The sequence below is a fragment of the Coloeus monedula genome (assembly GCF_965178545.1).
Source record: "Coloeus monedula genome assembly, chromosome: 1".
Lineage (NCBI taxonomy): Eukaryota > Metazoa > Chordata > Aves > Passeriformes > Corvidae > Coloeus > Coloeus monedula.
In genome coordinates this window covers 115,452,039-115,479,991 of record NC_138781.1, presented here as the reverse complement: position 1 = coordinate 115,479,991, position 27,953 = coordinate 115,452,039, and the positions used below count along the sequence as shown (strand labels likewise).

Sequence of the window (27,953 nt, the reverse complement as noted above, 5' to 3'; positions counted from 1 at the left end):
GCTTCTATTTATTCAAAGGACAAACTGCCCCATTTCCTTTTTGAAGGGGCCACACGCATAGAGTTAAGCTGAGATTTTACCTGAGTTGCACTTAGGTAATTTCTCTTTTTTTTTTTTTTTTTTTTTTCCCCCCCTGTCTTAATCTCTGAATGTAAAGCAGAAAACTCATAGCAAGAAAATACAGAAACAGCACATGTGTGACTCAGAGAGGTGAGAGGGCTCAAAATACATTATGTAGTTACACAGATGTGTTGCTGCAGCCCCTGCACTCAGGATGTGGCTGCAGACCAGCAGCAAAGCTGTAGCAGCACTGCAGCCAAATGTAGAGCAAGCTGGAGGAGAAGGTTTTCCTTTTGCATGTCTTATGGGTTGCAATGTCAAATATCATTTGGATTCCTGTCAATGTATAACAAAATATCTTAAGACCAAATTGCCTGTGGGCAAAGATAAATGTGCCCTCAAGGGGAGAGTGAGGCATGATGGGCTTTCTTTGTTCTCTGTGTTCTGCATGCTGCTTACCAAAAGTAGAAGCATTCCTTTCCACAGGAAAGGGTTTTTTTGGGGGGTTTCTGTGTATGCCTTCTTAAGGTGCCAGAAAGGTTATCAAAGAGCTGTTATTCACTTGTCCCTTATGTTTCAATTAAAGCAAAGTCATTCTTTTTATGCCTTAAAGTGTAGATTTCTCTGAAACAACGGAAATAAATTGCATGCAGGATTAAGACTGTTGTGTTCCTCCTGTTAGCATTCCCATATTACTCAGATACTGTTCCAGGATGTAACCAGACCAAAGAGGTGCCTAATTAGAGTTGAACATCCATACTTCTGTCCCTGTATGCAGTCAGCCCACGTTTGAAGAGGCATTACCCACTTATTAGTGCTACTTGAATTTTTCCATGTTGGGCAGAAGGGATGCCTTCTGCTGGGTGGATGAAGCTGAAATGCAGAGGCAGGGGTAGCTCCAGCAATCGGGTGCCGTGTGTGCACAGTCCATTAGTGCCCGTTTGGACTGTGAGGACATGGGGAGGTGGACCAGGCCACTGGGCAAGCAGCCAGGTGACAACCCCACTTCACAGCAGAGCTGAACTTCTCTTCATTTCCAGCTGTTTTTATTTCATCCTTAACCCAGGCTGCAAGAAAGATGAGAGACAAATTAAATTATAATGATGAGTTCTCTGAAAGCCAAAGAAAACCATTCTTGAGCAGCTCCTGCATTTGGGCTACTTTATTTTTAATTGGGAGCTTATCCAAGATGCCCCAAGTTGAAGCAGGGATCGCTGCTGTGCAACACAAAGTGGCATAGTGTCCCTTTAGGACTTGGGATGTATAATGAGAGGATAGAGCATGTTTACTTGGATGCTATTTTAAAATATCATCTAATTATAAATAACTGTCAATGAGAGCTCCCCAGCTCTCATGCTGTGCCCAGGAAAAGTCTGAATGAATAGGCTGTTTCTCCATCTGCCAGGGCAGAATCTGGAATCAAATTCTAGCTCTTAAATCCATGAGGTTGGTAGGGTTAAAATTTTCTTCATTGGCATCCCAAATCTGGGGAGGTTTACCCAGCCTTCCCTGACCACACTCCCAACCACTGCCTGTGACTTGTGCAGCAGCAAAGGAGTGCAGCTGCCTCTGGCTTGATCAAATGAAGCAACCATTCTGTATCTGTGCTTGGAATAAATAGGAAGTCAGTACCAGTGGGTTAAGTGCAATGTTAAATGCTGACCTCCCACCTCTGAAGTATTAAGCTTCTCCAGCTGGGCACCTGATGCTAAAGAGATGCTTGGAAGTGTGTCCTCCAGTGGACCTCATAGTATTTATAGACACATCTGAGCAGGAGCTCTCTAGAATGAGGAATGCCTGCCTCTAATGAAAGAGAACCTTGGTTATCTTAATAAAGTATTGAAAGGAGCTGATTTGGATGGCAGCAAGCTGCTCAGAGGTCTCATTACTGCTGTGTTTTTCCTTTGGTCAGGTAGCACTGTTGTTCTCTTTATCTGTACCTATCAGACTGCTTTTGAAAGCTGCTCTTTGCGTTCTTCCTTTCCAGGCCTGGTGCCTTGATTGCAAACGGCAGATCAATATTTTAACTTTTTTACCCCCTCGATTTTGGCCATGAGAATTCAAAGTGGAAAATTAACTACGTATGGGATCAACATAACTCCTTTCTCTCGCTCCCTATGATAACAATGAACTAGGCTGGAACCTCTCCTGCATGCAATGAAAAGTTACTTAGCTTTCTCCTCAATGTTTCTAACCTGTGACCATTTGAGGTGCAGTTAGACTTGTCATTCCTTGCTATTATTCTTAGCACTTCAGATTTGTGGTCTTAGGTGACTTCAAAACCAGAGAGCTTTCTTCCATAAGAATCTCATTTTTTGAGGAATTGAGTGATTCTAAGATATTTTTTCCCTTCCTTTTTTTACCATGATTAATAGTTGCCACATACACAACTTGTTGCAGAGTATCAGAATAGTTTAAAGAATTGCTGGTATTTTCTAGCCTGTTGTAAGTAACCATGGTGTTGGACTGTTTTGATCAATCATAGAACTAAATCTGTCATGAGGATACAGCAAATCTGCAGTTACATCTGATGATGCTCAATATTAATAAGAAGAGTAATTATGGTAGCAACAGAAAGTTACTGTGTTTTGGAATGTGAATGTTAAGATGTTGTTGTACTGAGTGGTTTTTTCCCCCTGTGTGGGAGTGAAGAGCAGTCTGTGTTGAAAGATGTGTTTTGGCTTGTTTGGCTTGAATTCATGAAAAGTAAGGTTTCTCATTCTGGGATGTTAGTTCTGAAGGCTTGAAATAAACACAAACAAAGCTCAATGAAATCTGTGTTGTTACTACTCTTTCTCATTTTTTTTCTCACTAGTTTTCTTATGAACACAAAGAAAGCAAGATGCCAAGGTTGAAACTGTGAGATTGCTGAAGTCAGCAGAGAGTTTACCATCAGTGGCAGTGGCACCAAAATTCCACTTACTGCTTATTTAAAATATTTGTTCTTCTCTTCCCTGCAGTAGGTCAAACAGGTTTTTTTTTTTTTTGAAGACTCACTGAGATGCTGTCTCTGTATATTTGCAGCTAGGGAAAAGCTTGCCTTGGAACAAACTGGATTTTTCAGTGGATTAATCTGTCCCATAGCTTTGTAATAAGATTATGGTTTATGCTGATTTGTTGCAACAGTACTGGTATATCCAGTCATTCCAATAGCAAAATGCTAATCCTAGAGAAATAAATCTGTCTTCTTGCTGGCAGGCATAAAAAGAATAGGTGGTTGGGAGTCTCTGCTCTCTTGTTAGGTATTAGTGGATGATAGCTTAAGTTCAGCTTCAGTTGGGATTGAAGCAATTTGATTGTATCAGGCTTTTGCAGAGGGATTGGAAATTGCAGAAATAAAGCCTTATCTCCTTTCTCTTGATTGTGAAATACTTAATGGTTGCCCAGAGCAAAGTCTGATCACAGTGCTGTGGGGCTGAAGGGTTATATCAATGCACAAAGTACCCCAGGTAGTAACATAAGGCAGTCTGGGGGTGATGCTGTCTTTGCTCCTTCCTCGCTGAGCAGGTAGGGTCAGTGAAGCAAACTGGATTCCCTGTTCAGACAACTGAAAATTGTTGCAGTGTAGCCAACAGCAGTTGCATTTCATCCGAGGTGTACAAGTGGCAAGAGGCTTCATCTTGGACAAACTGTTTTGTGGGTAGATGTATCTTGCCCAGCTCTTCCTGAAGCTGCAAGAAGATTCAGTGTTCCTCCCTCCACCATCCAAGGTGGAAACAAGTGTAATTGCTGGTAGCAGACCTTGCTGCAGATGACCAGCTTTTGGACAGCACTCTGGGCTGGATGGGGTTGGACAAATCTCATGGACATTTCCTGCGTTGTCTCAGCAGCGAATTAACGAAGAGATGGTGTGAAACTGTTGGTGAGTTTGTGAGGCACAACCTGAGCTGGCTTTGATGCCTAGCTCTCAAATAAAAATATTTTTAAAAATATATAAAAAGCACTTTTTAAAACTCTTTTGTAATTAAAAAGCAACTCTGAAGACCAGTAGGTTGAATCTTAATCTAAGAGACAGCACACAAGAATTTAAACTAATTTTGCCTGATCTTTGTGCTTTACTTACAACTTTCCCCCATTTCTTGTTTTTGGCAAAAGGAGGAATAATATAAGTAATCTTAAAATCAAAATAAGAATGAATTCTTATGCTGTCAAAGGAAACTTTTCACCCACTGGGAGATGTGAAATCTGTGCCACTGATGGAAGGTCAAGTCAGTATTACTTTGGATTTTTTTTTTTTGAGAGAGAGGAGTGTTAAATTGCAGTTTGAATCATGACAGAAATGCTGGTTGATTCAGATAATAGGAAGCAGCACAAATAATGTGCTGCAGGAATGGAAGTGTTAAACGGAAGCACCTATTGAAAACTACTTGGGAATTTGAGAAGGAAGAAGGGAAACTGAAAAGTGAGGCTGATTATCAATAGTCCTGGATATAACTGGAATTTTTTTCTAGATCCTTGTGTTGCAAGCTCAAAAGATTGTGTAGCTGGGTACAGAGCCTTCTGCTTTCATCTTTTCCACTATGCTCAGACACAGAAAGTCAGCTGAGACCACTGTCAGGCTTTCCTAATGAATCTGCCCACTTTAAATTTAAAATTTAGTACACTACATTATATAGCCCTGAGATGTTTAAATTTTAACATGCCTTGGGTTTGTTTTGGTTGGGTTGTTTGGCTGGGTTTTTTTTTCCTTACTCCTAGAAACTACAATATTTGCTCCTAGAAATTACAATATTTACCCTTTTAACTTACTGGCAGTCTGTATTTAGACCTTGCATGATACACTCCCACGCAGGTTGTTATGCTTTCTTTTAAACAAGGAAGTTTCTCTGATCAGCTTGATTTTAATTTTTTAATCAACCTTTTTTGTGTCTGTATGGAATAACAAAGTGAGACTGATAACATGAAGCAGCTTTCAGAGAAGGTTTTTCTTCAGTAGTAGTGTTTTCTGCAATTGCACGCTCTTTCTACTTCTCTCCCATTAGGCATTTTATGCAAGAGTAACTCTTCTGAGCATCTGTTCAGTCATAGTGATAAAAAAAAATTCAATTTTTGTCAGTCTAACGTTGCTACAAGTAGGCTTCATCACATAGCAAAATATTTCTGGGACTTTCTTCCTCTTCCTGTAAGGAACATTACAGTGATGTGATTTTTTTTTTCCTACAAATTTGCTTTGCTACTTCAGTCTGGAAAATTCAGATGTTGTTCTGTACCTAATGAACTTTTTCCACTGACCTACATCACAGACCAGTGCTTTTGCAGAAGAAATAGGACTGGCAGGCTGAGCAGCTCAATGGAGATTTGACTCAGTAACGAAGGATGATGCCAAAGCTTAAGCAAGCGAACCACCCTAATTTAATATTTATTAGTCTTTGACATTCATTGAGGTGCATCTCCATAGATAAAATACACAGCAGGTAGTCTGCAGTATGATGCAGTGTGCAGAAAACAAAAGGTTTGACTTTCTCCCTCCACCCTCCCTCAAGAGTTCAGATGGAGTTCTCATGAGGAGAGGTTGCACAGCCTGCTGAATAATAACAAAATAATTTGTCCTAATTTAAATATTCAGACTTAGCAAGAACTTTTTGTTTCTTCACCCAAAACATAAATCCCAAACTCTTCATTATAAGAGAAGGAAGCTCTAAGTATTAGTGAAATGATCTGTAGGAGAAGAGGCAGCTGTAGTGCCAGTGAAATGCTGTGGCAGTAATACAGCTGAGTGCTGGAGGTGGTGAAGGATCATGTGTTGACAGCAGTGTGCAAGTCAGATGGAAGCTGTCCTGTGCACTGTTGTAAGGAACTTGGAGTTCTCTTTCCATAGCCTACTGCCCATGCTAACAATCTGAGGGGTTTTTGTGTATGTTTTTCAGAGAACTTGTACTCTTAATACCATGAAAGCAACATACTCAGTGATGCTTGAGCACTGGTGGTGCTTCTGTGTATCCCTGAATCAAATGAGTCCAAATTCAAATTAACAGTAAATGCTCTTTGTGATGCAGCCTGGTGTACATCCTTTTGTTTTAGCTTACTTGGTTTGTGTGGGACAAGAAGTTGCCATCTTCTGGATTTTGTGGATGTTATGCCTTGTTTTTTGTTGTGTTGTATTTTAAGAGATCAGAAGCCCAAACAAACAACTGGCTAAAAAAGAACCAAAGTGCTGAGACCTCTTTGAAGTTTATGTTAAGGATTAGCCCACCACTAAGAGGAAACACGGACTCTCAGATAAGAATGGCTCTTGAGTTATGATTGATCTTTTCTTTCTTATTTTAATTTTTTTAAAGACAAAAGAATGTTGTGGTACCCAGCCTTGTTTTAACACCTGGTAGTACTGCAAAGGCTTGCAGGTACCTGTGGAGCTCCCAGACCCTCACTGCCAAGGAGACTGAAGTGTGTGAGATGCCTGCAGTTCCCAGGTGCTCACTGTCTGCTGCCAGGTGTTTCTGACCTGTGTGTGGTCTCCTCAGGTGTGCTGTCTCATCAGTGCTCGGCCCTGGGCTTCCCATTTTTAGATGGAGTCCCCCCTAGCTTTTGTGCTGAGGAGAGGCCTTGGCTTCATCTTTTACCTTCTATGGATCTCCCAATAAGATGAAAAGAAATCTAATTAATTGTAAGTGTTACCTTGTGTGGGAGCTATGTGACTAGCTAGCTATGTCTGTAGAAACACAAGTTTGCCTTTCCAAAAACAAGACAGCTTTTATTATTTTACTAGTGCCTGGTTTTGTAGGTTCCTTCTTTTGCCATGAAAAAGCAGCGCTGGCATTTATATTTGTGCTAGCAGTGTGACCTCCCTCTGACCCAAAACGTCTCTTTGCACAGAGCCATGCAAGTCTGTAATACTGTCTTTTTTTTTTTAAACAATAGATAGATTATAACTTCATTTCATACTGTGTGGGGCTGTCCTTTTGTTTTTGTGGTGTAGTAGGGTAATGTTAAGGTTTATCTTAATGCATGGCTTGTTTGGTCCTCAGCTAGGGAACATCCAGGGAAGCTGCATGCCCAGTGAAGCAGATAGCGTGTAAGTAGGGCTCCTCAGTGTGATGGGAGCATGATGAATAAGTAAGAACCTCACTTCTTTCTTTTTACTGGCTTCTAATAGTTTTGCTTTCTCTTACCTTTCAGTTGTTGCCAGATAAACCTCCTTCCCTTGTAACACTAGCCACATGCTGACAGTTCTGCCTAATTATTTCACAGCATAGCTGCTTACCTGTCCAGCCAGCCACTTCTTTTTCCAGTTGCACAAATTAACACTTCATTCCTGGCAAATATTACTGCAAACTCGAGGGAGAATAAGGTTGATGTTACTCTTTTGTGTTTTGGTAGGTACCTGGCTGAGCACCCGGTCATGATTTTTAATATTGCTGAGATTTTTCTATGTAATGATATGTAATATGATTATGGAGCATTAGATGGAATAATTAAACTCACCACCTACTTAACTGACCAAGACAGTCCGGGTGATGCACTTAATTGTACGGCATCTGTTACCTTGCATGCAGATGGTGTTCAGGCTTAATGAAAACACATGGCCCTAAGTCTTGCTGAGTTTTCCCTGGGGTTCCACAGGCATCTTTTTCATCAGTTATTTCACAAAAGCCATCTCAAGTTTCTTGTGAGCTCCTGGTTCTTTTCCATAAGCCTTTTCATTCCAGAAAGAGCAAATTCAGCGTGCTTGAACTGATGTGCAAGGAACAGCATTAAGCTCACTTTGCAGTCCTCCGTGATGAATGAGATGAGTGGAATGTGTCCGTAACTGTCTTCCTGGCAGGAGGAAATGGTATCTATCTAGCTCATCTGGTATGTGTAAATGGAATCTGTTATGTTACTGGAACCTTGTATGTGACGACTTCTCTTTCTCTGAATTACCTTGCTACCTACTATTTTAATGTCTCCAGACGCAAAGCTTATGCTTTAAGGCAGTGATGCAAACTCTTAGCCACAATGACAAAGTGTGTGGCGTTATAAAGCGTTTATATTCCTGTACATCACTGCCTATTTTTAGCATTGTAGTTTCTGTGAGTGAGTGAGTCATATTGGTCTGAACATTTTGCAGTGACTTGAATGTTAGTTTTTCAATATTAGGAGGAGAACCTTAAAAGTTTTGTTGTTGGTTTGTTGTTGGTTCTTTTCATTTGTTTCATGAGTTTTCTTTAGTGGCTGGTGTTGAAAAGTCATTGTTATCTTTGGCAAGCGGAGTAAGTGGGACCTGTGTGAATTTTCTTTTGTGGACTGTAATGGGACATTAGGAAAAGGCTCTTTACTGAGAGGGTGATCGGTCAGTGGAACAGGCTTTCCACGGCAGTGGTCAGGGCACCAAACCTGTCAGAGTTCAGGGAGGATCTTGATGAGACTTAGGCATATGGTTTAGTTTTAGGTAGTCCTGTGAGAAACGAGCAGTTGGACTTGATGATCTTTATGGGTCCCTTCCAGCTTGAGATATTCTGTGATGCAGGAGGAAGCAAAGAGGAGACAGGAGTGCTCAGTCTCCTTCAAAACTGGAGTGGTCTTCAGTTCTACTCCCGAGACTTTGGGGAATTTACAGACATTTTGGAATTGTGAAATGCTAAACTAAATAAAAATGTGTGTGTCTTTAGAAAGTAAGCACTGGCAACAGCTTGCAGAGAGGTCTCTTTTCAAAAGAAATTAGCTTCTTTCTGTGCTGCAGCATAGACATATATAAACTCGGTCCCTGCATGTAGCTGACCTCTGTTTTCTCACCTGGCTCTTAAAAACTGCAGGTGAAAACAGAATTTTGTCTCTGAATTTGTAGATAGGGGTATCATGTCCCTCCTCCATCAGTCTTGCTACAGTTGTTAGCTGTTAATTTGAAATTGGAGTGTTTATAATGACAGAATCAAGATTTGCCAAATGTGGATGGTCTGGTTTTGTAACTGGAAAGAATTATTAAAGTAGTATTGGCATTTAATGTAGGTAGTATTTAATAAGCATGGGACTCTAAATGAAGCAATTAACTTTTTTTTTTTTTTAATGATTGTATCAACATGTGAATGATTTTACTTTCCTGGTCAGCATTTCCCCTGCAACTACCCTTCAACAAGGGTGTTGTTGGCAATATTAGAGGGTTTTAGGAATTGTACAGAAAAGGGTCATGCAATTAAAAAATGATAGTGAATCTGATTTGCAGTGAACACCTGAAGACCTATTGCAATGCTACTTCAGTGGTGCTGAGTGAAGTACCCAGATACTGATTGTGGTCAGAGTGCTTGTGGGAGATCATCTTGTGTTGGAACATACTGGCTGCATTTTCAGTTCCGAGGTGTGATGCTTTTCATCTCGGGCAAGGATGGGTGTTGACACTTTATTTAGGGTTTAGGAGCTGCTAGTGAATCATGGGTGTCTTAGTCTTGGGCATTATTATGAATAAACTTGACTCATATTTTGCAAGGAGGTAGGCAGCTTGGGGAAGGGTGGGGAATTGAATGTGGTAGTTCATTGCTTCTCTTGACTTTTATTTGGGGGGGTTAAAAGACCAGCACAAGTATTTGCCTGTAGATTCTTTGTAGTGGTTTAATTATACTGCAGGCATGTGGGGCAGGGAGGAGAGGGTGAAAAGATAGAGCAGCTAATCCACACTGGATCAGAGACAAAACTGTTACTAAAGATGAGTGGCCTGTGTTCTCTGTTTTCTCATGGCATCTTATTTTTATGTGAGCAGCAGCGTAGGAGTGTGTTGAATAGGTGAGAACCGAGTTGCGTAGCTGGTGAATGTGAGGGCTGCCGAGTTCTCTCCCACACAGTTAAAATGTGATTAATGGAAGGCTTGCATAACTTACGTTACTGCGGTGGGGGGGCGGGATCAGATTGAATGTGTGTGGCTGTTTTGCAAGGTATGGTTGGCTGAGAAAAGTGTGAAGGCCTGGCTAAGCCTGGCTTGGGTTGGGCTGGGACAGGAGTTGTGTAGCAAGGGTCAGTCAGAGGTGCCTCCAGCCTTGAAGGTCCCTCCCTCCAAGAAGAAGCCACTTTAAAATCACTGAGCAAGTCTTACGGGGGAGACAGAGTAGAAGAAAAGGGAAGACAGAAGTGAGTTGCTTTGTTGTCCTCAGTCGCATTTTCCTCACATAGCATGGAGGCCATGATTAGCCAGGTGTTTCTGAGAGTCCAATAATCCCTTGGTGACAAGGAGCCTCTTCCTGTTAAGCAAACCCCAGGAATCTGTCTCACCTATGGTTAGGAAAGATCAGGGCTTGGTAAGGACAGGCCCTTTGTTAAGGAGCCACAGGGAATGTCACCTCCCTGTCACACCTGCTTCACCTTGTCTCCTCCAGTCTCCTGTGGCAAAGCACAAAATTCGTTTCCGATGTAATCAGTTGCAGCAAATAATTTGTGTAATGAGAATTGTGGTTTCCAAGGTTCTGTTTAAAGAAATACAGCTCCTTCCAGCTCCAGACTCAATTACATAGTCACTCTTGGACCTGCCTTACTAATCTCTTTTTACACTCACCTGTCCCACCCAGTTTTAGTGGAGCAACCACTTAAACAGATCGCAGCATGTGAACCATGGCTAGAAACACCTTTTCATAATGGGTGTCTTTATTTTCCTGAGAATATCTTCCTCAGATTCTTCGAGGGTGACCCATACTGTAATTATTTCCCTGCAATCCTGGATGTAGAGTCCAGCCTCCCTTTAGGTTTTCTGGGTATTCTGAAATTATACCTGCAGATTGTAAGGCAGAAAAAAAGCATACCGGAAATGCTTTGTACTTTATTCCAAATTTGTTCACCACTGTCAGTGAAACTAGTAAAATACTAGGTCTTCCCTTAAGTATCCTTGGTTTGATTTTGTTGTGGGACAGAATAATTACTTGTTGCCACAGATTATAGGAAGCATGAGTGTAACTCTCAAAACTGAAACATGAGTTTCAAAGAACACCACTTATTATTATTCTTATTGTTGTTATTATTATTACTGTTATTATTGTTATTATTATTGTGCTCTCCCTCAAAATTGTAAAGCTCTGCAGCAAGCTGAAGGTAATTTTTATACATAGTAGAAGTTGCTCTGTGAGCAGAAAACAGGAGATGCCCGAGAGCTGATAATTTGCTAAAAATTAGCAGATGCATAATTCTTTCAGCAAATATATCTGAATTTCTTTCAAGATATGGATGGGACCAAAGAGTTCTCATGAAGCACCATGCATGGCAATTTTGCCACTCTTCCCGAGGCTTTACAAGATCACTTATCCCAGTGTGCTGTGGGTGGAGGGGTGGTGCTTCCCAGGGATCAGGAACTGGTGTTAAGCAGCTGTCTAGGCCGCCAAGAGATGTGGTCCAAGGAGCACCTGGAAACCAGTTCATGGAAACAGCTTGTTTACCTGGAAGCTACTGTCTGTGCTCTGGAAAAGACGGAAACCTAGAAGCGTACCTTCATAGGAGCAAGAATAACTGGTACTAAGCATCTTTGTCTATACCTTTTGACTTCTTAATTTTTACATTTTTTGTTTCTCCTCTACATTCCCATCATAGCAGTTGACCCATGGTTATAAGTTAAAGACCCAAATGTGCAAAACAGGAACGTTTTTAAGGTTTAACAGGCTATGGAACAGCATTCCCATGGAAGTCCATCTATTGGACTCTGCAGGTTGGGGCAGGTCTCTCCCTTGTTTAGCCAAATACAAGTTTCTGGAGGAAACAAGCAGAATCCTGTGGCCAAAGGGTGTAGGAGCAGATGGTCGTAATGGTCTCTTCTGATTTAAAATCTAACAGTTCTCACACACACCAGTTGCTGTGTTTTAAATCGTGTAGGAGGGTGCTTTCTGATAGAATGGGAGCATGAAATCAGGCAGGAATTGGGTGTGTAGAAGCTGCTGCCTATGATGGAAGAGTGCCTGTTGTGGGCAAAAAAAAAAAAGCTTACTGGGAAATAGCTGTCCTCTGCAGAGATTGAACAGAGGAAATGTCTGCTGCCCCAGGCTGAGGAAATTCTCATTCTTCCACTGACTTTCAGGAATATCAGGACAGTGAGGAGAAAGTTCAGTTTGTTGGCATAGCTGAAGGGGGTGGGTTTTGTCCAAACTTGATTCTAGGGCTAAACTACTTGTGTTATTTTTGGCGGTAGCTGCAGAGGGCTGGTGGGAGAGAAGGAAAATGAAATTTGAAGTTTCATTATTCTTGGCCCATGTTTAGTGCCTACTGAGTATTCCTGAATGTCCAAGTGACTGCTTTAAAGACACCTTGAGAAAGGCTGTTTTTTTGGTGTGCTTAATGCAGAAGGGTACTGAGCAGGACTGCAAGGTGTGTGAGAGCAGTTCTGTGATGATATGCAGAACAGTTCCTTGCTCTGTGAAATTTTGTTCATATATCACGCTCTAGATGTGTAGCTGGCACATTGAGTGGTCCGTCTAATGTGGCTCTTGCAATTGCTGGAAAACCAAGCAAAGCACTCTAGACCTGATCAGGCACTGCAAACCATAGAGGAGAGGAGGATGCTCTGCAGAAACGCAGAGGAGTTATTAGGGACAGGGGAAGAAAAGAGAGCTGGGTCTTGATCTCTGACTGTGTTTGGGATGGATTTGACAGATACCAGAGTACAGGAGAGTGCCTTAGAAAGGTGGGCTACACATTGTCTGGTAAGGCTTCTGGTTGAGTTTCACTCTGAGAGGGGACTTTGGTGTGTGTGAATTTTTATCTTTTTCATATATATATATATTTATTTATTCATTTCTCCTCCTTAAGTGATAGGATTAAGTTTATAGACATCTGAATGGCTAATTAAGCAAGGGCTTGCAAAGGGATAGAATGATAAAGATGAAATCTCTGTATCTGAAAGTGTGACATCCAGTTACTACTGTATGGTAGTGTGATGCTGATCTTCTAAAATATGAAAATGTGTTGGGGTTTTTTTTTTCCTTTATTTAAAGGACCTCTCAAGTATTTATATCGAGTGAGATAGGCAGACAGAAATAGAAATATGAAAAGTCTGTTTATGCAGAAAGCTGAAAAAGGAGCCCCAGAGCCACTACTCAGTAATCTGGATTGCATCTCTGTGATATTGTATGCATGGCATAATTCGCTTCATGTTTGTTTTCTGGAAGGTAAGATGCTTAAGCTGCAAAAGTGAATACTGTGTAGAGTTGAAATTTACTTAATTGAATTTTTAATTATCAAAACATCTGGAAAAAATTAAACACCAATATGAATAAAATGCATGTTAAGTTTTCCTAATTCTTCATGTAGTAAGTGTGGTTTGTTTTATTTTTTAAAAAAACCCTACATCTGTTTTGCAGGAGAAACTGTAGAAGGTCTTCGGGAGAGCGATTATCTTCTGATACATTCGTGTCGGCAGTGGACAACAATCACAGCTCACAGTCTGGAGGAGGGTCACTACGTCATAGGGCCAAAGATAGAAATCCCTGTACATTATGCAGGTAAAGCTATTGTTCACCTGAAATACAATGCAAAAATAATGAACTGCCTACCACTTACACTGATCACTATATTTGAGAGAGTGAAGCTAAGCCTCTCATGCCGTGTCTGTGAGTTAATGTTTTAGAAATGTTACAGAGCAAGAGATACTGACTTGCTCCCAGGGCTGCTAAATAGATGTATTTCATTGAGCAGCACATTGACAGAACACGTAGCTGTGTAGAGGAATTGGTTTCAATTTGAGCATAATGAGTTGCCAGCACTTCTCATGTGTGAATTTGGAGACACAAGTGTGAAAGTTTGAAATTGCCTTGAAATGTTTGGTCAAAGATGGAATAGGTTTTACACTCAAGCTGGAGCAGATTTTCTGATATTTCCGTGTTAAACACCATAATAATACTGCAATTTTAAACTAATGCTCCTCAGGAGTGCCTTGTCTTTGTCTGCCTTTTCGGGTGATAGAGTAATACTGTTGTTCCAAGTAGCTGTGATCCAACTAATCCATATTTATTTTACGATTTCAAATTATTTTTACTTTCCTAGGAAATTATTTTTAATACTGTCTCCTGCTGTTTAGTGTTCTTATTCACAAGCTGAATGGAACAATAAAATGTGAGTGGGAAGTGCTTATCTTACAGCAGTAGATAGAAAACTTTTAAAAGCTGGAAAGTGTGAACTGAAAGAGACATGGCTACGAAATAAAGATGTGGGCTTAGTGGTTTAGTCTTCTGTATAACCAGTTATCAATTGAATAATGTACTTGGCTCTGCTACAGTCTCCTTTAAAAAGAACACTGTGCACTGAGGGTGTGCTGAGTTGGACAAGACCTGGCTGAATTGTTTCAGTGATGCAGTGATGCACCCTATTTCAGTGATGAAAATTACACCACTTGCCTTCTTATGCCCTGTTTCTCCTTGGAGTTCACTGCTGGAAGGTTAATTTTTCTAAGATATGTTTAAAAGCTTTGGTCTGATGGCATATAGTGTCATAATATATGCAGCTTTAAAACTCCCCGAAGTTAACTTTCTTAGCATAAACAGTTTTTAGTGCTTACGCTTAGTAACAATTTTTTTTACACCTCCTGGCTGCATAAGTTCCAGTGGTGTGGACAGATAAACACTTCCTTCAAACTGAATGCCATGTTTTAAAATCCTTACACTGATTCCTGGAAGAAGGAGAACAGAAAATAAAATGGTTATTGGCATGAAAGAAGATCTTAAGGGGTTTACTGGAGGCTTGGTTCTTAATTTTTAAAGTTAAAGATATGCTAAGCAGAGTTTCCTGATTCCTCATGCTTCCATTCATCCATATCTTAAATTTACACAGACACCAGCAAAATTAAAATCTATCCCCTGAGATACAAAAGCGTCAATGTGCTTTTCTTCCTGGCCTGTGTTAATGCAGGAAAAGAGGGTGTGTTTAGTTAGCAAAATACATTTTGCTGTCAAAGAAAGTTGCCTGCCACAAAACCCTCATAAATGAGATGAAAATATCTTAAAGTTCAGAAACTTCCACCTAGTGACGGCACTTACTGAATGCACGATGAGCTCCAGTGTTGCCTAAGGAACGTCACAAACGTGGTCTGGGCTAACTTGCAGAGCCAGAGCATGTCTGATGGGCTTGCCTACATGAAAGGAGAGCTCAATCTACCCATGTGAAGGATTAGTTAGCAAAGCACTGCAGTTTGGCACTTGGGTGCTAACATGAATGCAATTAGAAGTGTCTTCCATGCCCTAACGATTAACTTGTGCTGCTGTAGAGTAGCATACAGAAATCCATGAGCTAACACTGAGTGCTTTCAGTGCTGCCCTGTGCAGTGCCTCAAATTCACTGCTCCTGGGATCCAGAACCCCCTCTGGAGAGACCAGGTTGCCTAAGCTGGCTTGCTGGGCTGGGTGCTGACCTGGATTATAGGACTGACTTTTTGCATGGTTAAACTTTAAACTTCTGTCAGCTAAGATGTACTGCCTACCAGAATGACCCTTAGAGATGGAACATAGGAGTTAATTGAAATTACTTTCTAGGTTTGTTTTGGCTTTAATAGAATACCTTTTTTTTTTAATCCCTAGAAGAATTTCAATGTCACAAATTGCAATATTATTTTGGTTGTAACAGTTGAGCAGGAAGAGACACTGAAACTGATTTTGTTTTCCTGAGATTATGGCTTAAGTACCACAAAGTCATCACTTGTATATATAAATATGAGCATAAAATAAATCTTATTTTGCTACTCGCTAAATCAGATTTTGATACACTTATTAAACAATACAACAAATACAAAACAATACAATAAAGCTTTACTAAAGAAGGGAAATGCTGTATTTTGCATTTAAGTGAAATTATATTAACAGAACCTGAGTTGTGCAGTCTTGCTGATGGTCCTTTCCCTACTATGAAATTGCTGCCCTGGTTGTTTCTTTTGGTGATGGCAGACATGGTTAATTTTTACTATTAAAGATCATATGTGACAGCTGTTAGTGTAACCATTCTCTCTTGAATATTCTCTCTTTAGAGTAAAAGTTAATGTGCATCAAGTTAAATTTTCATGTAATTAAAACCAAGTAACTAATATGTTTCTGGCTCTTAAAACAATAGAAATCTTCATGTGCATATAGAGTGGAGAGCATATCAAAATTAATGTCCTGATAGTGTCCTGTGAAAGAACAGTTTTCACAAGAATCCAAGGTAAACCATCACAGCAGATGGACATTCTTTTGGTGTCCTTTGCTTTCCTCAGATACACAATTCACATTTGATACTTACAGGAAGGTCTTATCAGCTCTCTGTCTGAACTAGTTTTGTTTTGTTCCTGGTACTCTGATATCCTTAATACCTGGATTTCTCCTCTAAAAGCAAGTGTGTATTACTGATTCCCTCCAGCTGATGTTAAATATTACTGTTACATTTTGCTTAGGCAGCACGGTAACCTTTACCTTGATAAATGTCTCCCCTGGTAGCCTCTGGAAAACGCTGGTTTATGATCTGAATTTGGAAGATACACAGGGAATGTTGGTACCTTGCAGAATTACACTTTGCCGTGCTGCTGCTTGCCAAGAAGGATACTATCATTCTTCTGCAGAGGTTCTGCATAGGAAGATGTGTCCCAGGGATATGCTGGTGACCACATCTCAGATGTATTCTGTGATAACTGAAAGACACTCTCTGAGTTTTAATACTGCAACCTTCAGCCATTGTCTGACTCTTCTTGCATTACCTTCTAGGACTCTACAGCTCAAAACTATCTAAAGCTTTTTGAGGATGCATCAGCTCAAGCCGCAGAGGTGTTCTGCTCTGACTGTAAATGGTTCTGTCTGTTGCAAATGCCTGTGCTACGTGGCCACAGTTGTTTATGTGTGCGGATTATTGATGTGAAAGTGGATGATCAAGTTGGATGTGGTTGCTTAAAACCTGCTGTACAGGAAAAGTGGCACAGAAGGCTGTGGAGTGTGTGCATACCCCCACCTACACAGTGCATTCTTTTCTCTTTCAAAGGCCATGCTGGTGTTGGTGAGTGCGTGCAATGAAAGAAAAAAGTGCTTTGGGATGGGTTGGCAGCATTTAGGTAATTTTGCCCCAAATATGCACTCCCACGTTTAATCAAATCATTACAGGACTTTTAATGTTGGGGTTTTTTAGGGCCTTATCACTGTTGTTGGAACTGATGGTTCATTTTCTTAACTGTCTGTTTGGTTTTTTCCATTCTGAGAGGAAAACTGTTACTCTGAGATTACATTAAAAAAAACCCAAACATACAAATGTAAAAATCCTTTTCTTTTTTTGTAATTGTCTACTCAGTTTTGCCCAGAGTTAGGAAGGAATGCCTCTTATGTCTCTGCTGCCATTTGTGTGCACATAGGAGGCAACTAATAACAAAAATACTTCTATAAAGATATTAGAAAGTAACACCCTATTCCAGGGTGTGCCACACCGTAACACATCCGGGCTGTTGAAAATATTCCTGTGAACTCACACCTCCCTTCCACAGAGTGCAGGTGTGGAACTGCTAATACAGAGTAATCACTGATGCCCTGCTCTGTTTGCTTACCTAAGTGTGCTGATAGCTTTCTTAATGCCTTTTAAATGAGGAAATATAAAACCTTGTCATGTGAACCTTCCCCAGGTGGGGTGTTGGATGGAATGAGTCAGAAGGCCCTTCTCTGCTGTTGGAACTGGTGTACAACAAACACCTTACTGAAACCTGTTCCTACTGGTTTGATTTGTTAATCACGGAGTGGTGCCTGATGGGGCTGTTCCTCCCCGTGCCCTGCTAGCATGGAGGAAAACGCTCTCTGCAGGTCTTCTCAGGAGTGAACTTGCCTTGGCAGCAGGAGAGCTCCCTGACATTTGGCAACATGCAGTTGCAGAAGTTTCTCTCTCAGGTCCATGGCTGCCTCCAAGGCACAGTTTGGCCATCCCTGTAGGCCTGTTGCTATCCACTCTGGAATAGCCATCCCCTGGACACTGAGGGAGGAGAGCATGGTGTGAGTTAGGCATCTCCCAGTTGTCTTGAGATGATGACAGCAACAGCAGCTGCTGTTTCTCATTAGCCACCCTGAACCTGATGCATCCAAGGTCTGGAAGAGCTACGATTTTTCCTTCGGTAATGCTGAGCACTGTTAGATGTTTCTAGTGTGTTGGGTCTTCTGTAAGTTTGCTGTAGAGCTCTCTTCCTGGCCCTGGGGAGAAGAAAAAACATTAGAGTGGCACACATCCTTTGCTTGTCAGCATTATGGTATCTGCTGCCAGCTTGTGTTACTTCGGGGACAAAGTGGGAGCCTGCTTAAGTTCAATTCAGACTCTCCACTCCCTCAGATGCAATTTAATGCTGTCTGCTGATCAGGGAAGGTGGTGCTGGACAAAGAGCGTTTTGTCCAAAGCTTTGCATCCCTGAGAAGAGCGAGTGGTGCCAGGAGCTATGCCTGCTCTTCTGAGTGAGTTGAGCAGCACAGCTCTGATGGGGTAATTTTAAGTTCAAAGAGGTGTGTGAGACCTAAGGCAGGGAGGGACACACTGCTCTGGAGCAGAGAACTTAGGTGAGTCCTTTCCAGCCAACAGGCACACCACTCCCTGATACAAAATGTTTTGCACTCTGATTTGTGTTTTGCTTTGAACTTACCCTGGCACCGAGCTATCACATAGTTCTCCTGAGGCTTTCGTGTTCTACAGCTGAGTATCACTTCCTAGAGAGCAGAGCCCGAATGCTGTGCTCCTGAGAGAGGCAGGCTGCCATGTGTATGTGGGCTTGTAAATGATTAATGAATGGATATCCTCAGAAGAAAAACCAAGAAAACAACCTACACACACATTTAACCCACCCAGTACCCAAGATTCATTTTGTTGTTCTCTTTCTTTTCTTGAAAAGGATTGTGCTTCTGAAAAGAAACTGGAGGTTTGAAAACTTTTCTTCACAAGTTCTTCTAATAAGAGAAAGCATTGCCACCAGCATATAGCCTTCATGCTTTTAAAAGAGAAATATGACTTCTGTAGTTCTGAATACTTGACTGTGGGAAGTTTCTTGAGCACTGCAACCTTTCTTTCCTCATAAACATGTAGAATAAAGTGTATTTGGTATTCATTTAAAATTGTAAAGTACTGCCTGAATATTGCAGAGAGAGAGGGCATTCACTTTATTGAACAGTTTGTGCCTCCTCAACTCTGAAATCAGTAATGTCTGTAACACTTGTAATTGCCCATATAGCATCATTACATGCTTTTCTGGAAATGTTTATGCTTTAAAATATATTTATTGACTTGATTTTAGTTTGTTGCTGCCTCATTTTCCCCACAAAGACTTAGTGTTTTTTATTCTAGGAAATCACAGCTTTGTAGTCTGGAAATTCTTCATATTCCTGATTTCTCAAACCTGTCGCCTTGAAAAACTGGATGAACTCTTATATACAAGCAAATATCCATATTCCTCTTCTTTTTTCCCTCGAAGAGTTACCTTCAACAAGTTGTCAGACCTTCCCATGGTCCTGTCTGTTTGTTACTTCACTTTCTGTACCCATTTGAATTTTGGCAAACATGTCTCCATTGATCTACAGTGAAGTATCAAAATGCAGTCAATGAGATTGCTGGCAAAAATTGCTTATTTCTTTTGCATCTCTGGGTGCACTTGTTCTTCCTGTTCTTTCATCTCCCCCTATTAGCCAGCCTGCTGAAGTAGCAGCTTTTTACCTAATTTTAATGAAATGTTCCCCGTTTATCAGATAACATGTGTTGGAGAATCTCGTCTACTTTACATTTTGTTTTATAACTGCTAAGGAAAGTATACATATGTCTTCCCTTTTCTTACCCCCCCGCCCCCTTCTTGTAGAGTTGTGTGCTGACAGCTTCCCAAAATGGAAGCTATGGACCAGCAATACCTTTTCAGTGTGGAGAGATGATTCGAATTTAGCGTCGAGTAAAACGACTCTGTGCAATTCTTCATCAGGTTGTACTGATGAAGAATTCACTTCATCAAGAATCTTTCACTTGAATACATCTCTCTGGACTCAGCCAGACTTTTTTGCAGTGTCTAGTTTCCCTGAAGTTACCATTCTCATGAGTTAAAATCAGCAGACTGTGAAACTTTCTTTCTTTGCACATATACAACCTTATGTCTATGGGAGATTTCTGGTATCCCCTACAGAACTTGTAGAATTTGCTTGATGTTCCATTTGGTGGGTGGTTATAACAAAGTTTGGATCCAGCTTTCTAAAGATACCACGTTCAACACTCCTTTAGTTCAAATTTACCTTTCAGATATTTCAGATAGGCCAGACTGGAAAACTGGAACTGCGGTAAGAGTCTGCAGCCCTCAAAGACTGTTGCTCTTTGATGTAATGAGAAAAGTAGGATTAGTTCACAGGGTAGTAATATTCCAAGTAATGGAGGAAAAGTCTGACTGTGTTCCAGAAGTTCATGGAAAGAAAATACTTGCATTTTCTGTCTTGCTTTCTAACCTGGAGTAAGGGTTTGTGGTTTGTAGACACCAATTCTACTATAAAGTATGCTTGGTTTCATGGGATTTGCTTGGTACCTTAAAGGGTACCTTAAAACCTTGTGATGACAGTGATATTTTTCAATCCTATTACAGTGAGCTACTAAGTGGGAAGAGCTGTATCCTTTTAGATACAGCTGTCTTGCTCTCCTCTACCTTGACTTCAGCACAAGTATAATCTTATGCTTGTTTTAAAAAGAAAACCCCTAAGATTTGCTTCAGCACTGAATTTGTTTTATTTGTGAAAAAGGAAGTAGGAAGAGAGAGGGAAAACTTGCAGCTTTTACAACTGATGGCTCAGAGTATCACATGTTCCTCTCAGACTTCCACAGCTCTTGGCTGTTACTCAAAGTCTGCAAACTTGAAAGTTGCTGAAATTCAGCTGTGACCTTACAAGCATTCACTGTAAGGTGGTGGTTGGTTTTTTTGTTTCATTTTGTTTGCTTGTTTCAGATGTCCATGGGCAGCAAAAAAGCCTATTGGAGTTGCATCAATTAGGAAAAAGTTCTAGAGGCTCATACAAAAGAAATTAACTGGGGAAGATGACTTTTTGAAAGATTGCAATTGAGGGAAGGGTGGAATAGCAGCCAGGAAACTGGTTCCCAGAAGACTGGGAGATGGCCTGAATCACACGGGATTTGCTTGGCATTGCTTGAATTACTTTGCCTTAGCTCTTGCCTGGTGCAGTGGAGTGCTGGGCTCATTTGCATGCTGCTGGAAAGACTTAAGTGCTTGGGAGGGGGTCTTAAAAGCTGCCTAACTTAACCACTGGGAAGCTGAGAGAAAAAGGCTGATCCCCACTGGGAATCTGAGGTGTATTCAGGGCTGCACTCAAGGCTCCGGTCTGATCCCTCATTTCTAATGATTTGAAGCTACCCAAAGCACTAGCTACAAGGAAATTGAAAATGTGGCTCCTGAGTTCCCAAGAGACAGCTGTTCTCCTTTTTCATGAGGTCTAACTTCAGAATTCAAAAGGGAGGAGTTGTATGAACACTACAGCCTACCCAGCTGGTGAACTGCTGCCAGCAAGGCTGGGGCAGAGAAACAGTGCCTGTTTCTAGGCACTGAGCAAGGCATGAATAAAGTGAGAAGCTGCTTCACCCCTTGCCTACCATGACAGGCCCACAGAAAACCATACAGTTAAAAGTCTTTAAGGACCGTTAAGAACCTCAAAGTGGGTCTCTTAACCTGTGGGCTGTAATTGCAATCTGGAACTTCACACCAGTTTTCCTAAAGTAGGAATTTCACAATTTTAATATCACCCATCTGGCCTTGAACTTATCCCTTGATGGGAGAAAAGAATAAAGAGAAGGGAGTTGTAAAGGCTGTGTTTAATCAGTTAAAAAATATGCTTTCCCTTCTGTGCACACTTGGGGGAAGAATTTTTATTAAATTCTGAAAAATGGTATATTTTGAGTTGATGGTTCATATGGGTGATGATGCCTTTTATTAATCTCTTACATAACACTGCATGAATTTTCATACAGAGTACCAGGTGCAGAAGAGAGCAAGCACATGTGACTGCTAGGAATGAAGCAGTCACCAGTGCAACTATCCCATGACTCTTACCTGGATCATTGTTCATGCTAGTAGCAGGTGAAGACTCTTGCAAAGAAGTACAGTCCTTAATGCTTGGGGAATTTGGTTATGGGCTACCGCACACTTCTTTTCATTTGGTGGATTCTTCTGCTTTTGGCTTCACTTCGTTTCAAGTTCATCCCCACTTTTTCCTTTAGAGACATTATGACTTGTTAGATGAACTAAATCTGCATGGGAATTTGTGAGGGAAGAAATTGCCATGAGCTTTCTATAATTAGTCTATCAAATCTCTTTCAGACAGACTGTCCCTTTTCCTTCTGGGGGCTGGAGGGGGAACTGTTACAACTGAGCCAACGTGGCAAACAAGCAAGGCAAAAATTATTGATGTCTTTTCCTTCTGTAAATACAGAACCCAGCTGGCAGGAATGTAGAGCAGGAGTTTTGATAGGTCATGTGTGTTTAGGGAGGGAGCTGCAGAGAAATCTGTCTCACAGGATGGCGTCATCCTGTGAATTTTTGGATGCCTAAACAGATGATTTTTTTTTTTTTCCTTATTTTTTCTGCTGGAGGCAGTATTTGCTGCTCAAAACAACTGATAGGAAGTGTGGTAGGAATTCTTCGGTCAGCATCCTCCCTATGGAAACCGGCACACTTCATGTCTGGGAACGAGAGCTGGTCACGTCAGTGCTGCCAATTAAAGCAACTGACATCACTGATGTCCTAAGCTTTGACTGAACTACTGTACCAATTGGTGCCAATAGGAAAATAAAACCGTGCTATTTAAGTCATGTATAACTGTTTATATGGAGAATGTAATTTGTGTGTTTAATTTAGCCTGTGATCCAAGTCAGTGATTCTGCTGTGTCAGGGAAAGGCACTTCTGTGAGCTTTGAAAGTTAAAGAAGTGGAAAAACTGGCTCTTTCCTCTGTCGTGGGCTGTTGTGCAGAGCTTTTCTGTTCTCAGTTGGCAGAGATGAACTTGTTTCAGTGGTGGGGGGGAAACTATTAACACTAATAGCAAAGGTGACCATTATTACCTGGATAGGAGGAACAAGGGTATTTAACTTCTTGCTCTGAAGGACCTGTGCAACAGAGAGAAACTGAAAGCCTGTACTTACTTTCTTGCAGCTTTATGTACAGACATGAAGCTCTGTATTCCATTCATTCCCTCTACTGCAGGTGAGACTCAACTCTTCTGGTGAACCCAAGTGTTCAGTTTGACCCCAAAAGCAGGTGGAGCAGGGGCAAAGAAGGAAATCATTGTACGCTGTAAGAGGGCTTTCATAAATGTCCTCAAACTAAGAACGCCAGGCTGCTGAGCCACCTGTCACAAAATCTACAGCACTGACAGATGCTACTGTCATCTTGGATGGTTGATAGCCTATGTAGAGTAAGAAAGACCTTTTAAATCAACGTGTTAAGAAGGTTATATTTTTCAGGGGAGGCACCTTCACATCACGCTCTTTAAATATTTGTCACTGGTTCAACCTTTCCGGTTCATCTCACATGAGTCCTGTATTGCAGTGGACTGGGAGTAGCCAGCCAAGGCTGGCTGGCTGCATTTGAGTGGCTGAAATAATTCAAGCTGGCTGCATCTATTCATTGTTGCCTTGTTTCATGGCACTCACCTGATTCTTCTTTTGCTGTGTGTGGACCAGCTCATCATGTGAGAGGTCCCATTTTTATTACGATGGCTGCACACGTGCTCAAAAAGGAAGAGGGATGTGTGAGTAGGATGCAAGATCACACCTGAAGATCTTCATCAAAATGATGGGAAGTGCATTTGTTGTGTGCTGCCAGAATAATTGGTTTGTGTATTTTAATTTTTTTAACGGTTAGTAACCTTTTGAGCATAGGCAAGTGTGAGCTATGTGTCTGTGGAGGAGAAAGCTTTCTCCAATCAGTACTTTTGCTGAACACTGTCTCCGAAAAGATGCCGCATGGGCCTCTGCATTTCCAGACTCAAAAAGCAAAGTCTGTGTAGACCAAGTGGGATCACTGTGAAGCTTGATGGGGAAAGTGAAACAGGGGTGAGATGGATGGGCAGGGTAACTTGAATAATCCAGTTCTTTAGCTACTATGTCTCTGCTAAATTAATTACTAGGATTCAAAGTATGTAGGAGAATTTGCTACACAAATGGCACTGCCAAAAATAGAAGAAAAACAAAGTAGTACTGCATTAGATTCATGGATCATAGCTGAGAGATCTGTACAAGTGTGACTTAGAAACCCAGAACCAACTGCTGGGAAGGATGTGTCCCTCAGAGTCAGTGTAGGAGAGGAGCTACAGCATATCCTGGGGTGTGGGATGAGAAATACCCTGAGTAGGAATGAAGTTGCTGTATGATATTAAATCAGCTTTAGGCTTCACTAGACACTGTGGGATGCTGGATGGGGGAAATAGTCAGTACCTGTAACTGTTCACGATATCAGATTTTTTTCTATGCGGTGCTGTTGAACCTTCCAAGAGGAGAGTTGCTATAGAAACATAACACGTGAATTTAGACAAGCTTTCTAGATAAAATCAACAGAAAACCTGAATTTGAGTTCAGACTGGTAGTGTCTTAAAACAGTATGTAACTAGAAGAGAGACTGACATTTATAATAAGATCTAGTATGCATGTGTTCCTCTCTGAAAAACTACTTTATCTGAGTCTAAGAAAAGGCTGAGATGGACTCGAAATCCTAAGGGCTGGGGTTGGTTGATTGTTTTCCCTTTTTTTCAGTTTGATTGCTGCTGGCTGACCACTGTCCCACTTCAGGAAGTCTGTGGGTTACCTGTGTTTGTCTCTTGGTGTGTCAGTACACACACTGTTAGACACACAAAGATGTCAAAGGATCCGATGGATCTAGTGGATCCAAAGGTCTCCAAGAGCTGCTCTAGGTAGCTGGCTGCAAGCTGATGTGCTTGTGCTGCCTTCCTAAGCTGGGAGCAAAGAGCACAGACTTCTTAATGGCAGACAGGCTTGGCTGATCTTGTCATCTTATGTTCCTGTAGTCATCCTGGTGGCTGAGGGAGTGTTAGGGCAGTAGCAGGGAGGAAGAGGAGTGAGGGGGAAGTGCTGGTGGAGGGGGGAAGTAGGGGACAATAGCAGCAGCAGCATGGGTGGCGGTGGATGGCAGGAGGAGGAAGAGATGTAGGGACAAGGGCTCCCCACTGGGAGATCAGGAAACACCAGCCTGGCAAGGATGAGGTGTTCTGCCAACCCTGCTGTGGAATCAGGGCTCCCCGTCAAACTGGTAACTTGCTCAGAGCCCCGAGTGGCTCTCAATACTCTGCTTATGAAAATTTCTGGTGCCATTTTAACAAAAAGTTGCTTTGCTAATCTGCATTTCTGGTTAAAATTCTAATGACTAGAATTAGTCTGTTTAGAAGAAAGAGACATATGGCAAGCAAATGGCCCTTTTTAATGAGCCTCCCACTCTGCAGTTGGCTGCTCATCCAGTTTGTGTGTGGCACAGTCTTAGAGCAGCATCTTCTTGCCAGATTAAAAAAAAAAATTAAAATCCTACAACCTTTTGGTGAGTTTCCTCTCAGGAAGTGGGGTGGGGAACATTATAATGTATTAGAGAAAGACAAAACATCACTGTAGCTTCTGCAACAATTTTTACCAAAACGGTAAGAAAATATTCCAGAACCTAGTTTAGAAAACTGGAAAGCACACAGTTCTTTACCTCTTAGTGGTGGATGGGTACCATATATACTTTTTTAGAGCATGTGAAATTTTCAATGATACATAAAATAAAGTAACATAATGTCTGACTTCTGAAAGTCACAGTAGTCTGAAAGGCTGTAGTAAATTAATGCAGCTGGTCTATATAATCCTGTTAAAATTACTTTCAATAAATACTTGTCAGAAAATACTGTATTTGGTAGCCAGTAGTGGGTCTGGAGGATCGATGGGACCATTGTTTCTAAACTGTGGGTGCCACCAGTATGGGAGCATAACATTTATGATGATCAGTCTCTGGTGTTAGTAATGGCTGTGTGACTGATCTAAGAGAAATCCATTGCCAAGGTGTAGCTGTGCAAGGATTCATGGAAGTAAAAGCTTACGTACTTATCATTCAGCCTTATGACTTCAGATGAACTTGTGGTAAGGTCAGGCTGTCCTTCACCTCTTAACCTTGCCTGCTGAATTCTGTGCTATGGCAATGACTTTTAATATTGGCTCTGACGTTAGTGTTTGTTCTCATGTTGGAATTAGTTTGTGTGTAGCAAAGGGAGAATACCTCATGCTCTGTCACCTTGCTGCTAACCCCTTCTGAAGTTCTGCCTTGCCTGATGTGCAAGTAGCGCTGCTTTTCCTTCCTGCTCTCATTTCCAACACTTTTCCTGTCCACTCAGTGATTGAAAGTGCGAAGTACTTTGCCACCCAACCTCTGTGTGCATTTGAGGCTACCCAACCCTCAGCTGAAGAGAGAGGGCTGCTTGAGCACTCCTTTATTTTGAGCACTGCCCCTACATAGTGGGTTTGTTGGATCTGCTGTAAGAAAGAGGTTGGTTAAGTACTTCTACAAGAAAAAAAGAGAGATGCACATCAGACCTGTTTCAGTAGGACTGCCTGAAAAAAAAATGGGAGGCACTGGAGTTCCCTGGGGTGGTAGCAGTAGCAGTAGTGTGCACCTAACTCTTCACCTGGTGCTATTTATTTTGCCTTTAGTTGCCATGGCTAAAATCCTTGTGGCTCTTTCAGAAGAGAAAAGGAAGCTATTAGCAGCAATGACTGTACTCCTCTGGCTCTTTTGATAATGTATGAACTAGTAATTGCAACTTAAAATAACTTCTCCCAGTCCATCCCTTGGCTGCACAGTTGTTATCTAAGCAGCCTGGAAACAGAGCTGCTGCTGGCCTCAGGCACTGCCAGGTCTGGTGTCCGACAGACAGGTTTGAAATCTGGGGACAAGCTTTTCAGCTGGCCAACATAGTCTGGGTGGTGGAGAGTTTTTGTAGATTGTTAATCTTCGGTCTTGCAGGCTTTCTTCCAACTGTGTGTGTCTAACAGGGACTCTTGGGAAGTTCTCCCTCCCCAGGCCTTGTCTGGACATGAGCCAGCTGAGTGCAAATGTACAAACCTTTTCTATGTCACATTGCTGGTGACCAATTATAGCAGCACAATATGGAGGGGGGGGAGAGCAGAGGCATTTGACCCTCTGTATTTGCCAAGTCATATTATCATAGCCAGGTGTGAATAATAGCCATTCTCTCTCTCACTCTCTCTCTCTCTCTCTCTCTCCCCCTCTCCATCTCTCTCTCCATATATATATATATACACACCCCAATATCAGATCTCACTTTGATTTGATTTCCAAGGTATCTGTATACCCAAAGGCAGATTAGTCCCAGCTACTTCTTTGTGTGTGAGCAGTAAAAATCATTCTGTGTGAGTGGGTTGAACTTTTTTGGGGGGAAATGTAAATATATTTTAAGGAAGGTATGCTCTGATAGGCAAATAACTAAAAAAGCAATGTAGCAAAACTGCCTACCTAATTTTACCAATGGGGCTGAGTTAAACTGTATTATTTGCTGTTGGGATGCTCGTGGGCAATTTTTTTTGTTTTTAATCTAGGTTTTCCATTGTAAAGTGTGAAGGGTGTGTACACTCTTATAGCATGGTGAATTAAATAGGATCATTGAGGAGCTGGCAGGTCCTGCTGACTGCAGTAAGTAGTTGACAGTTTTGTATCTGGGAAGGAACTCATAAGGTATCTAGCTTATTTCCATTGTCTTAAATTCATCTGAAAAGGGGTAAAGAAAATGTAATGTAACCCAAAAACAGGCTTCTGCACTTTCCTTCTCTGGTTCTCCAAAAACAGCCAGAAGAATTTTTTCATGTGCCATCTTCAACAAAACTATAGTACTTCAATATATTTCAGTATTTCATTTAGCTTCAGGTGTCTAATGTTACAAATTTCAAGAGCACAGAATAAAGTTGACTAATGTGTTTGAGGGAGATGGTGAAAGAAGTATGGGATGCTGTGAAATTCCTCTATG

General features: G+C 41.3%; 1 protein-coding gene across 1 annotated transcript in view; it reads left to right on the top strand.

The window, feature by feature from the left end:
- The window catches only part of GAREM1 (GRB2 associated regulator of MAPK1 subtype 1), a 99,235-nt gene that overhangs the window by 9,234 nt on the left and 62,048 nt on the right, over positions 1 to 27,953 (top strand). The window contains exon 2 of the mRNA XM_082296671.1: positions 13,299 to 13,439. Within this exon, the coding sequence (XP_082152797.1) occupies positions 13,299 to 13,439 (141 nt within the window). The remainder of the gene's footprint in view (positions 1 to 13,298; positions 13,440 to 27,953) is intronic.